Source organism: Zeugodacus cucurbitae, chromosome 4 (assembly GCF_028554725.1).
Source record: "Zeugodacus cucurbitae isolate PBARC_wt_2022May chromosome 4, idZeuCucr1.2, whole genome shotgun sequence".
Taxonomy (NCBI): Eukaryota; Metazoa; Arthropoda; class Insecta; order Diptera; family Tephritidae; genus Zeugodacus; species Zeugodacus cucurbitae.
Window position 1 is genome coordinate 11,955,359 of NC_071669.1, and position 14,687 is coordinate 11,970,045.

At 38.2% G+C, this 14,687-nt stretch overlaps 1 protein-coding gene across 2 annotated transcripts in view; it reads right to left on the reverse strand.

Moving 5' to 3' along the window:
* The window catches only part of LOC105209941 (frizzled), a 165,906-nt gene that overhangs the window by 108,370 nt on the left and 42,849 nt on the right, over positions 1–14,687 (reverse strand). For both annotated transcript variants that reach the window (XM_011180615.3, XM_054228509.1), the window contains exon 2: positions 4,674–4,793. In XM_011180615.3, coding sequence (XP_011178917.1) covers positions 4,674–4,793 — 120 coding nt within the window. The remainder of the gene's footprint in view (positions 1–4,673; positions 4,794–14,687) is intronic.

Consider the following 14,687-nt stretch of genomic DNA (forward strand, 5'->3'; position numbering starts at 1 on the left):
CATTCCGACGTCAATGTAGCTAGGGTACCATCCCTTGCAAGCTTGACCGCTATACAGTTACCAACGATCTCGCGGTGACCTGGAATCCACAGTAGTCGGATCGCAAAATAGCTGGAAGCTATTGATAAGGATCTAAGACACTCCTTAACTAGCCCAGAGCGTACTGCCATGAATTGCAATGCCAGTATTGCCGCTCCGCTGTCGGAGTGAATACATACCTCTCTAAAAGAGGTCACCATACGGAGCAGTGCGTCCACTGCTACTTTGATCGCAGCGACCTCTGCTTGGAAGACACTACAGTGATCAGGTAGCCTAAAGCTGGTGTTGATAGAGAAAACTCCCCCTCCCACCTTTCCCCTTAGCTTCGATCCATCTCTCATCCTAATCTTGGAACTCTTCAGTTCGAAAGTTGAAAGGAACGATTTCGAGTAGACAAGGAATACCAATTGATAGACGAACCTTATCCTCGGCTCCTAATCTATCGATTTGGAAATTTTTGCTCGACACTTACACATTAATGAGCGAATTATAATCATATCTGTAGAGTTAACTAATAAAAAAGAGTCTGGTTCTGATCTTCAAAACAAAGTACACGCCTGAAATGACATTACGGACATCGAAGAATAATCCAAAATTATTCTAAAAATCTATATATAGTGTTCTGGTGGGTACAATTCCTAAAACAATAGGTATGCAACTATCTCTCTTAAAATTTACTCCATGTTTTTACGAAATCGGGTTTTTCCAAATTTAAAGGCTCTATTTTTGGAAGGAACCTTCCTTCGTGGAGAGTAATGCGTGAGTGGGAAAATGCGTATGGACATATAGGATGAGTTGTAGAGAGAGTTCTTTGTTCAGAGACGGAGAAGTAATACTATGTTCTCCTTTTTTAATATGTATATAAGAGCCTACAACAAAAAGATAGGAAGTGCAAAGAAGAGAAAGAGAGAGAATACGACAGAGGAAGTATTAGTGAGAACTAAGAAAATCGATGAATGAACGATATAAACCTGCCATGCTCCATGGGAGCAATTTAAAGCAAGCAGCGAAGATGAAAACGAAAAAATAAGAATACCATTTAAAGAAAAAGGACCACGAACTAACACAATTGAATGCAATAGAAAAGCAATAAAAATGAGAAATAAAAAATGAAAGAAAATCTTAGTAATTTCCTCTAAACGACCAAAAATGCAAATCATATTTTTTTTGTATTAATGTAATTCATTCAGCGAAAAGCCACGGCTAAGCTATAATTTTACAAATTACCTCGACACAAAACGTTTTTGAGGTGTGTCTATCAACGCTCATCTGTCTTCGTCGGCATTGTTTCGGACAACTCGGGCTTTAAATTTCATGTACAAACGAAAAAGAAAAAGACGCAGCGACCGGCTTTGTTCGCGAGCTGTCAGTGGAAATTTAGTCGCATTAAAATGCTGTAAATTTACGGTTTGAAGATTTTCCAAGCGGAAAGCCGCTGACGGTTTTTTGTATGTGGGTAGGTGGCATTTCCGTGCATAATTATTTAGGGAGTGTTAGATTTTTAGCTTAAATAATAGTTATTAGTTGGGGAAGGTGTGTTAATTTGTTGTGGCAGTTATTAGTAGATGTCAGTCGTTGGTTAGCAGCGGAAGTTAGAAGGTGTATGAATACATATGTTTATGTATTCTAAGCTATGGATTTGAGTAATGAGATGCGGTTTAAATTTTATTATTCTCTTCACACTGATAAGTGAGTATAATTAATGTGTTGAAAATGTGTTAAACTACACGTTTGAGTTATTTGATAAATAAAAATTTAAATACAATTAAAATTCATAACACGTTTTCTAATTCATAGCAACCGTCATCTCATACATTTGTGACTTACATTATTCGTTGTCGCAAAATGTCAGTGGATACGCTAATAGAACTGAGGTTTTCATAGGTTTTATTATATGGTTCAAAGCTTATTTCCTTGAATTTAAGGTATTGGTGACATATTATTGATCTGTCTCGAAGCTGTGCAAAGTATATTTAAGAAACTAATTTTTCGAAAAAATCTATATTAGAAGCAAAGACCCTACCCTATATCAGATATTGTGTTAACCTACACTTTTCTCCCTTAATAAATAGCAAATATTATCGAATCTAAGATTAATAATATAAAAGACATTTACTGTCACCCTAATTTAAAAATTTCATCGGGGTCTAACTAATGTACGAAGAAAGTTCTTCAATATATGATCTAATCGCAGTAACTTTCATAAAGTCTAAATTGATCCAAACCGATGCATTTCTGGGATAAATCACGAGAAAACTAAAGATCACAAATTCCAAATATGATTGTTAAAGAGCCGAGTCAAACAAATTTCTATGCTAAGGATAGGTTTGTTCTTCAAATTGTAAAAATCGAAATTGGTAGTGTTTTGTTGGATATTTGTTTCGAGCAATCTTTCCAGTTTCACGTATATTACATTCGGAGAAACAAAAGGTATGAACTATTGAAGTGATCGTAAATTTGGACGAGTTTATAGGTAGTAGTGAGTAGTTTTGAGTAAACTGCAATTATGGTAATGGAAAAAGTTCCAAGAAGCGATCTTGAAAGCGAATGCAAAGAAGTAATACCGTCCACTATATGCCTTGTGGAAGTCTGAATTCCCCATTTGGAGGCTAAAGAGCGAGTCTGAGATAGTGATGTAGCCATTGTAGTCTAACTTAATGGATTCTAGATTTCATAATTAAGTTTTAAAAAGTAAGTTAACCATTTAATATACAAACAATACTGTTATTTACTTGTAATCTATCAATGTACAATAAATTCAAAACTCTCGCTGCCCACCTCTCAGTTTATATAAATATGTTGAATATATTAATTTAAAATTTTACATAAATATATATGCAATGGTATATACATATGTGCATCTATCAACCCATACAAATGTTTTATGGAACAAAAAAATATTTTGTTACAAGATACATATTACTACTACCGAAGCCAAAAAAAAATACCAGCTGCTCACACCACATGTCAGTGTTGCTCTTTTTTCTCTGAGTTTGACAGTAAAACATATTTCAACGCCAGCGACAAAAATCTGTCAAAATAATGTTGGAAAAAATAAAGAAAAAAGCAATGGCTGTCAGAGAGTACAAAAGCAATATGAGAAACAAATAGAAAGACTCGAAACGAATTAACATACCCACATGATTTAGATGTGATTACAAAATGCATACAAGATTTTAGGCCACACAGCTGTTGAGAAAATCGTTGGAAAATTATTGCTCACAGCTGGAGTCTGTGTATTTAAACTGAAGTTTTATCTCTTCTTAGGGAACATAGGCTATAAGAGATTTTAAATAGACAACTTATTTCAGATATCTTTGAAACTAAACGACTTTTAACAAAAATTTGCTAGAAATTTTAGTTTGAAAGCGGATCGAACATAACCTCGAAATAAGGAAATACTCCGGTAAGACCGATGTGTATGAGGTATTTATTTGGAGACTTGTCTCAGTCCCATCCACCAGGTCAGGATCGTTTAAAGGAGAATCTATTTATTCTTCAGACTCGACGTCAACCTCTTCATTAACGTTACATTTATTTATAGCGATCAATTTTTTGGTCTGGTAAAGTGGTTGTCGTACGACGCACTTAGGCCGTTAGGAAGCCCTCTGTGAAAGTTCCTGTGATCTGAGACATGGAAAAAATAATTCGCTGGGGAGCTATATCCGGGAACAGTACCTTCTTTTGCTCCATATGTGGACGGTATTTTGGGGATACCATCCTTTAAACGATGTTCAGTTAAAGAAAAGAATCTGTCAAAGGTCTAGGTTTCTCCAGGGGTTTTTAACCGAACTTTGAATAGGCCAGTACTTGGTTTAAGGTTACTATGATTTATGTAAAATCTGGAGCTAGGAGAGATCGGAGGTTCGGTTAAAAACTACACATTTAAACCCTAAAAAAAATCCAAAAAGCTCGAAATTGACCATGTGCATAAATTCACATCTGAAGCATGTCTTTAGTCGCAATCAAATTGAATATTTATTCAAATTCAACAAATCAACAGCCACAACAGTTGTTGTTGTTGCCATATCCACACATTTCTTTCTCAACTCTACAAAGCAATTCAATACTGGCATGCTGTTGACATTTGTACAGATTACAGCTGCTGCGCAGATTTGCCTTTGGTTGTAGTTATTGAAAAATCTGAACGTTGACAGGTAATATATCACACTAAGGATGTTTCTTTTTTTACTTATTTGTACACGAGCATGCTCAACATGCCGGTGTTTACAACTTTCCAACGTCGTTGTACGCTTGTCTCACTTAAGCGTTTGCATTTCTTTTGCCTTGTTTACTTGGCGCCATATTGCTTCCGTTGTCTTCGTCTTCCTCTTCTGCTGCGAAACTGATATTGTCGGTTCAGTGCCAGCTGGCAAAGGGCGCTCCTAAGCGATAGCTACTCAGCACGCTGGTATTTATATATAAGAGTGTACGTATCTCTTCCCTCTACGACTGCTCCATCAAGTAGGGAGTTCAACTTGCACAATGATTTATGTTTTCTCAACTAAACTGTGCATCCCTTTCAAGGCTTCTTGGAACACGAAATCAATCATAATTTGCACTAATAACTAAATTAGTTTGCGCCATTTGTTCAGACTAAGTGCTGGTAATGGAATTGTTGATTTTACACTTACCGTAAATAGACAACTCGCTACACAGACAGCCGCCCAAGAGCCAACCCAGTAGCGGAGTACAGTGCGTTCCTTTTCGGGGAAGAACATGGCATGACATGGTGCGCCACAGTCGCGTAGTTCCTGTAAAAGAGATAAAAATAGATTTGAAATTAGTAAAATATAGAACTCTTGAGAAGACTGTGTACTCTTCTAAAATATCAAGTAAGTAAGTCTAGGACAGCTTCTGGTTCTTAAATCTTTCACATAGAGTTCAATAAGAGGGATAGAGTCTCTCATATGGTGATTTGTCGTTTTAGTTCGAAGAGATTTGAAAGATTTGTTGTTTTAGTTTGAAGAGATCTCTTTGAAATGAGTAGTGATATCAGGCTATGTACGTAAATGACAACGGTTCCTTAAAAACCTGAACAGTCCAAAGAAACATTCTGTCTAAGAACTGGATTGCAATTTTGGTTTAGACTTTAGTTTTTTATTTCGAATGTATCGACAACAGAAGAAATTACCTTGTCTATAAATATATCCTGATCTGACCCCTCCAAATTTTCAACCTTCAGATTTCTACGACCGACGTAGTGAACTTTTTCTCAAATCCAGGTTATGGGTGGTAGGTAATGTTTGGATATATTATGGAGAGTTTGACATTACCGTACCTCCGTCAGAATTCGTCACTGTTTCAAGATCTACAGGGCACGGAGTAATATTTTAAACAGAATCCCCGTAACTAATGATATTAAGCGCCAATCAGTAGAACATCACGCAATAAAGATGACTGTGCGGGATCCTTGGGAGATCAGTCATGTTTCTTTTGTTGAATTTCAAGCTACTCCTTTAGATTCGGACTATTATTAGTAATACAAGAAAGACCACTTATTAAGGCGTATTCAAAGTCGGAGTCCTCAGACTGATTTATTAGGCAACAAAGAAGGTTGTTGAAAAAATTGACTGTTTCCAGGCAGTAGCTCTGGAAATATCAAGTGAAAGATCCGCCACTGTTTCCAGGCAGTAGCTCTGGAAATATCAAGTGGAAGATCCGCAATCTGCCCGAAGCTCCACAAACTTTGGAATTAAGCGGTGGTTACATAAGTTACATGACTGAAGATATCAAATTGCAGAGAAGTTCAGAAGATATGGAAGTATTAGAGAGAGATAGTATGGGCCTGTTTAGAAGAATGGAATAGCAACAACTGTAACTTAAACAGTTCAATATTGAATGGGAAGTTGTTTGGGGTTGCACCTTCCACCGAGAAATCGGAAATTACAGAATTTCATCCAAAAGTTCACAAAATTTCTTCGTTCGCATAATCTCTTCGGGTTTTGTAACCTATTTGCAGACATTTTATTTCAGTTTAAGTAGTTTCGGAGATTAGTTTTTTATGATATACCATTGCCAAGCGCTAAATGAGTCGATTATTTATAAATCCCTCTTTACTGCTTTCTACCCTCAAATCACAAGCTTTGGTTCCCAAGAAAAGTATGAACATCAATTTTCAATGCAATCAACCACCACAAAGCATGTCCGCCACAGGAAGCGCATTTCACTTACAGGTACTCTATCCAATCCCATGGGACTGCAGAAATCTTTAAAATATATTTATGGAGTTTAACTGCAGCTATTTTAATATGCCATAAAATAGATTTAATATCAAACAAGTAAAACATTTTAACAGCGCCACAGAAAGCAAGCCAGCTAGGAATTACTGGCGCTAAGGAGGCATGTCAGTTTAAGGATGAAGGGAGTGCAAGATTGCCAGAAGATGAGCTCATTAAAAATTCAAAATTCATCGACAAGTGACTTGAAAGTGGAGGGTACACAAACAAGCGAATGAACTGCGTGGCAAGAAGCGACCGCCGGGCGAATGGACTGCTGGAACAACAGACAAGCGTCGAAATGGAATCATCGGTATAACCTACTCCCCTGGAGTGTGATTTAGAGTGAAATTAAGCATAGTTAAATATTAAAGATGGCAAACCGTGTGCCCCTAAAGAACTAGAGTAGGCGGAGTGGAGCTAAGCTGGCAAGAGCACAAGACCACAAGTTGGCTGGAACGAAGCGGCGGGTGGAAGAGTGCGCAGAAAAGTAAATTATAGCAGCAGTTATGCGCCCAGAGGCTACGCGGTTATAAGCAGCTGCTCGAGCACGCAATTTCCACACGAGCGCTGAATGCTGAAGTTAAAGCGCAATTCACGTGATTCGAAAGAAATATGCTCGTTATATATGTATATGTATATTGTAGCATAACTGCAGGCGCTAAACCGATAGATGTTGTGAGTTGAAATATATATTTAATGTGCGCGCAGATTCTGGGAGTATAAGTATAAGTGTTTTGTGTTTTCTTATCATTAACATTATTTGTTGTTGTATTTTTTTTTCAGACTACACTTCGCATGCTATCTTCGTGTTCCTGGGAGCCCGAAAGACGAGCGCGAGTGGTCGGCAACTTAAAGTGTGACTTTTGCGACGCATAAATTTATACGCAATTTAACGTTCATCTGCTACATTGTTTTTCGCTTTCGAAAAAAAAAATAAAGATATAAAGCGCAAAGGTACTACGCAAAAGATAGAACCGAAGCGCAGCAACAAAGTGAGGCTCCGGCCGCACAATAACCTCTCTAAGCAGCCGCGTGGTGGCAGTGTTGGTCGACACAGAACGCGCTTAATGCGCTCTTACGCGCAAAGGTATTGTGCCACACAATGCCAACCTGTGCCTTTGTGGCATGCGGTTATACTACACTGCCTCAGTGCCGCCACTTCTGCTGCTTTGCTTTGCCTCTTCCCCGAGGGACTTAAAAAATGTGGAAACGTGTCCATTGACGGTGTTATGCCAAAATGAATGAGAATGCACAATGAATGTGGCGTAATGAGTGCGTTGCATGTGGCAAGTTAACCAAAAAAAAGCAAAAACAACACATGAAGAGTGGCAGATGATTCAGCGGCGTGATGAGGGCAAATTGTGATGCGCAGCGCTGTTGCCAAATTTCAGCTATTAGATGCTGGGTATTTGAGGCTCAAAATTGAGTTTGTGGCTTACGGAGGTGAAATGTGGCGATAAGGTACACTTTTGTACAATGAATCAAATTATCGTTATCCGTAAAGGTGCAAAGAGAAAGGAGTGTTTCAAAGCAGGACTTAGTAAAAATCCGAAAACCTCGATTGAAGTCTTACTGTTACCTATCAAATCTTAAAGTCCGCCAGATTTCAATAATTCGGTCTTCGAAAAATGGAACTGAGGTCCAATCCAAAGTTTCTCCAAGAAAGCAATAAGTTCCTCGAAAATAAATCAGTAGCAGGAGAGTATTATGTTAAATAGCCAATAGAACCTGTTCAACGATCGAATAACTCCATTAGACTGTGGAAATTTCGTGCAGATATGCTAAGGGCTCTCGAGAGTTTTCTCAGTTTAGTACTAAACCAAAACCAGCTACCGATATGAATCTTCTAGCATTTACCTTAGAAAACAGAAGCGTGCTGGAAAACTATATTTTCCAAATAGATATATATTCGATTAGATGGTATAACGAGAGCGCTTACCAATAGATCTTCCAAGCTGTCTAGGCTTACATGATAAATATCGAAATTAAGAACATTTAGCTAAAGTTATGTAACAGCTTGGGCCGTAACAAACAGTTAGCAGCAGGGAAATCTAAACTAAGATCGATCATAGCCCGATATCACCAAAATCGGCTCTAAATGTCAGGATACAACATCAAAAAATTTAAACTGGGTACAAGCTTGATTGAGGCCTCATCCTTACTAAGCTCGTTTAGCTGGATTCAAGCTCATTTTTATTCAAGAACGATCTAAATCAGGTATGATCCTTGCTCATATAAGCATCCCAGCGGGTCTACCTTAAGAACATTTATCTACATTTAATTTACAAAGCGGTCAAGGTTTCTTCCGAACTTAGGCCACTTTTTATATTCTTTTGAGCCATTCAAATATACATACATGAGTTTATATATTTCTAAAGCCCTCCTTTCATGTCTACACACAAGCACATATGATTTACACCCCTCCCGGCCACCTATAAAGAATTATCTTTGTACATACGCATCCAAAGTAGAATGCCAGTCATCACTGATGCCATAACGACCTGAAGGCCATCAACATTAAAACGTCAAGAGCGACCAAACAATAACAACTGCACTAACCATAAATATTGAGAGTACAACAATAAGAAAAAGTAACATGCATGCAACAACAACATTCAAGTGAAATCTTTGATTGCTTGAAAACACCCGCTGGCGTTAAACTATCAAACCAAGCAAGGAGCAGAGAACAGAGAATAAAACAGCAGAGGCTGACTGGTCGGCTGGATAGCTGGCTGAAGCTGGTTGAAGCTGGCTGGAGTTGGCTTGGGAAAGCAGACGATACTTCAGCTCATTGTTGTCTAAGCTATTACTCGAGCCCCGTTGTTACTCAACTGGGCATTTAAGCAGATTTTAATTTATTGTAGATAAAAGTGCTGTCTGCTGTACTTCAGCCGCCAGCTGTAGATTGTTTGGTCAACACACGCATATCCAGCTATCACATACACACAAACAGAATGTATAGAGCAGGCCGGCCAGTGTAGCACCCACTAATATGAACTGCAGTTTGAGTTTTATTCTTCGAACAATTTTCGGCCGCTGGATGTGAAGACTCTTTGTTGCTCTCCGTTTAAGTGCAGTGCTCACATGAAGTGGGGCGGAATTCGTTGAATATTCGAGTGAACTCAGTCAGAGTAGAGTGTGTGGAGCAGGTAGTTAGAGCTCGACGAGATCATTAATGGTGGGCAGGGAATGCCTGGCAGCAGATAGTCAGATACTAGAGATAGCTTATATGTATGGTTGGATGGCTGTGAAATTGAAGGTATGAGCTCGCTACAATGTAAAGCGTTTAACTCAATGGCATCAATGTAAACAGTTTAAAAGTGGAAATAGATGGTGGTTTTAGTTAGAGCCAGCTCCGACGAACACAGAGATCCAAGGGATATCATAAATGTGTCCATTTTGTTGGCTGTTGGTGTATAAGTCCTGGCAACTCAGCCTACCAAATGTCGAAAATTACGGTCGCAAGACCAACGCACGTCCGCATGTCACTGAAGTCAGGGGTTGAAATACTTGCATGTTACACACCCAAACATACAACGCATGTCTAACATTTTTCTCTACATTTCCAATTCCATTGAGTCCAGCCACACTTGTTGTGCTTAGATAATTTTGTTGATATTTGCTGCTGGCTATACAGTCAGTTTTCATTTGTATGATTGTATGTTTGTAAGCAATTTCAATGCGAATATGCGTCGGTCAGCTGTCTCGATTTACCCGAGGGCGAACTAACTCACTCGGTGGTTGAAAGTTGAAGTCGAAATTGTTGGATAATTTAAGAGTGCCGTGCCGCTGGTGGTGGTGGTGCTCATTATAGGTGTTTGTTGTAGAGGCTTCATGTGTGTCTTCATATGTCTACACAATTGTACAAATTTACTATTTTCGGTGGAAAAATAACTTCCTGCTGTGTCTTATTTGTATTTCAATGTCCTTGGCCACCCTAATTTGCCCGCCTCGTGCCAAATGGTCATGCAACGTCGGCGGGTGATGAGCTAAGCTAAGCTGGTGAAGAGGTGTTAAGGTTAAGGTGATAGTTTTTCAACATCGTTTGTGAAGAACTTGGGTGAAGTGAGGATTAAATGTATACAGTATGTGTTAGAGGTGAATGCTGATACAATTATTAGTGGGTTCCGAAACACTCTCAACAGCAAAAGTAAAATTGTCAATCAAATATTTTATCAAGACCTCAGAACATAAGAAAACCTCTTCCTTTGTAAAATGGTCTGGTTCCTGATCAACGCGTTGCTTAAAGCCGCAATTCCTGTTGTGAATAACACAAATCTCCAACCTCAGATCTTGGGGTCTGGAATCAGGCTGGGCTGGTTATAGATCCCAGATTATACCAAAAATTAGAGCGGTTCAAAAACCCTTTAAAAATAACTTTCAAAACTATCTATAGAACTGAAGAGCAAGAATGTTGAAAAATACTTATAGGGGTCCGGTCTGATCCGGTATAGTTTCTAGCTCGCTCTTAAGAGATAGTAAGGGCGCTCTTAGAACAAAAATTTTCTTTTCTATTAGAAATTAATGGTTTCCCAGGGATCCGGGAAGTATGATATGGGTTTACCTAATGTTTTAACGGATTATTATTCATATGTTTATCAGTATCTTGAGCTACAATTGGACGTGTTGAGCTAAGTGGCAACTAACATCATAACAGGTGGGACTTCAAGCAATTTAAATACGAGTCCAGAAAGCTGTCGTAAAAACTACAAATACCACTCCGACCCGATCCAAACACCTAGTAAAAGCTATCGAAAATTTCAAAAATAATCCTCCTTCCGGCACATTTTTGACAAAAGGCAATTAAATATGCTAAATAAAGCCACTTTTGACACTGACACAAAGTTATTTAGAACACAAAGGGACCGGACCCTTCATTAGCAAATTATGCGTTGCTGCAATATCCCTAAAAATGTATGTTTCCTTAACAAACAAAACAACAATGTCGGCATGAAAAGCTTCCAAAAGTAGCAAACGCCTTTTTTTTCGCAAATAATGAGAAATCCTCCAGTGAAACAAAGGTCAGAAAGGGTCAACATGTTAGGGAATATTAATACACCATGAAAAAGGACACGGCGTGTATAAATGGCAAAGGGTCAAAGTAATGAAGGAAAGAATGAGGGAGCAACTAAATGGAAGAAATAACCTGCAGAAAAGAAAGGATGTGTCTGAATAAGAAGAAACCGGAAAGTCGAACGAAAAAAATGAAATGTGGCATTTATTAATAATTTAGGGAGGACTTTGTTATTTATGGAATTCACGAAGAAAAGCAGTTAATGTAAATTATGAAGCATTATGATTTTTTTTTTAATGCATGCAACAAAGCCTTGCAACAAGTAGATTTAAAAATGTATGAGCAACACAAAGCCAAACAGTAATTTATTTTTGCATTGAAAGAGAATGGCAACAATTATTATTTCGTTTTGTGATTTGCTTTGTGTGCGGAAAAAAGGCGGCGCAAATAATTACACTTGTCGACACTTGATTAAAGCGGCATCCCTGGCATTTCGGGTTGCGCGATTGTCCGGTTGTTCACTGAAATACAATTCGGCCCCTCCATTATTATCCTTTTACATACATACATGTTATCCACTTTTGCCTTCTTCCTCTTTCTTAATTTATTTGCGACTTATTGTGTTCCATTCTGGGTTTACGGCGCTTTTGGTGGCTGACCGCATGAGTACGGACATTTTACTTTTATACCCATATATATTATATATTTATATAAATCGCCTTGCCACCACATAATTGCACTGCCGCAAAATGTGGCAAAATACCAATACATTCGGATACAATATTTCCAATTTAGCTCAAATAGGCACCTTGAGAACCGCTTGAAAGGGTAGTGGAACATCTTTAAAGTTGCCTTTCTTCGCTCTGTCATTCTGTAGACCGCAATGCCGACATTTGGGGGAAACGCTGACAGGAAATGGCATTTCGCTTATAATTTGTGGTTGCTTATATACTAAAATACATTGGCGAGGATAGTAAGAAATGTGTTCTTAGCGGTTGGGCAACCGTTTCGGTTAAAGTAGTGAAGGTTACGACTTTGAGGGACGCAGAGCACAAAGATTTTGTTGTTCGAAATGTAATAAAAAACAGTTGTAACTCTGGTTAAGAGTTAAAAAAGAAGATTCCAAAGTAATTGTGTGGGAAAAAGTAAAGCAAGCTATTGAAATCAAAATTTTAGCTTCGAAGAGTGGAAACTGGTGTTTCGTCAAGCTCTGTTGAATACACTGCAGCGTCTTTATTTGAAAAATTATTGTTTTCATGCTTAAATGCACTACAGACACAGACTCTGGAATAATCTAAGAAGTTCTAACACAGCAATCCAACTATGTCAGTCCGATATTCAAGAACTATCGACTGTTTCAGACTTAACATTGCAAAAATATACTGGATTTAACTGTTCGAGAAAATGATTTAAAGAAGTTGGGTAGCCCGCGATGATGGTCAGTGCACTGCGAGCCTTACCACAATACTAAAATATGTCTAGCAAGACTCTCAATACCATCTATATGCATCCTCTAGGCGAACACCGAATTCCTATATAAAAAACATACAAAGCTCTGGAATACTCAACAGAGGCCGAAAACAAAGATGAGGAATGTCGAATCTCATGTCGTTTCTCATGTATATATCTGTATAAGAATTTCTACCAGCAATCCAACTATGACAGTCCGATATTCAAGAACTATCGACTGTTTCAGACTTAGAATTGCAAAAATATACTGGATTTAACTGTTCGAGAAAATGATTTAAAGAAGTTGGGTAGCCCGCGATGATGGTCAGTGCACTGCGAGCCTTACCACAATACTAAAATATGTCTAGCAAGACTCTCAATACCATCTATATGCATCCTCTAGGCGAACCCTGAATTAATATAAAAAAATGTACAAAGCTCTGGAATTTTTTCTAAGATGGCTGAAGATTTCTTGAGATTCAAGAGTAGATACTGGTCTGCATACCTTTCAAAGTTACTCAAGCATTTTATATCCATGAACTACATATATCAGATGATAGACTTTTTATATGGATTTTCAGTGCGAGATTTGAGTAAAAGTTAGAGGAAATGTCTCAACTAAACCCGTTGGGAATTACAGTTCCGATTGGGAGACGTGCGAAAAATTATAGTTTTGTTGTCACCGCAGTAATGAAAAACCTTACAGTACTCTCACAAAGAGGGTAGCCGAATACTGCTGAGAGCAAAATTTTGGACGGATATGAAATTGGACCTTTCAGGTACTAAGGAACGTACTTTCTCTTGGCTCCGAGCATCATTTATCAAAATCATTTGCTTATAGTACATTAAGTCCATCCACTACATATTTCCCTATTTATTTGTCTCAACTTTTCGGAAGAAAGGTATCTCTCTTTGTTCTCAACACTCTTTGTTAGTACACAGAGTTAAGCTTCTCTATTTTTCCTTGCTTGACAGCCCACCTTCTAGTTATTAAAATTCAATTTCCACCATCTATAGCCTTCAAAGCATCACATTAAGTGCGCAGCGGGACGATAAAGCATTTTCAGCTCCTTCACAGCGACGCAGAATATTCTAACTTACTTAATATTGAAAGAAAATTCAGAGAAATATTTTAAATGTGTGAAGCAAAAGCCGTTTGAACCGGCAGATCGGAGTTTTTATAGGTAACATAGAGAATGTCTAACTGATTACAAGGCTTACTTGACGGTAATTTTTCTCAGGTGCTGATTGCTAGGGATAAATAATGGATCTGTTCAATATTAATCCGAAACCACATACATTTCTAGATAAATCTAGATAGCTTGATGTGCAACAGCAATTTATCTCGTGGCATTCAGTGTGCCCGGGTTCATGAGCAGTCACTGTGCACAGACAGCTGCTTGTTCTTCAGTTTCTTAGCATGAAAAACAATAACAAAACCAGAGTATATTATTTAATATTTCGTGTTGTTTTTGTTATTGCCAGCTTAGCGCGCTTAAGTCATTTTGCAAAGTGCTAATCTCCACACTGGATATTTGGCATTCTTTTTTGATATACGCAAACAAATATTCAAGCACAAGCCACGCCCACTTTTTCCACACCGACTCTTTAGCTGAGTGAGATAATATATGGCTGTTGTTGTTGCATTTTTGTAGGCACATCGCAACAGCGACAGCGATAAATGATGCGCGATACATCGCCATGCAGTAAGCAATTGCACAACAACAGCAACAAAAACAACAATAGCGGCTATCAGCAACACAAAAGCTATCGCGCAAAAATTGCGGCTGCGTTCTGTGAGCTGAAGAAAAAACCGCTGCGAAATCATTACAAATGTGCGCAAATTTATTTGCATTTTTTGCACTCTGCCGCGACGGCGACGGCAGAAGCAGCGCGCAACAAAAGATTACAAGCATTTTTGTGCATGTTCTTCGAGCTTCTTTGTCAGTTTTTTTTTTTTCAAG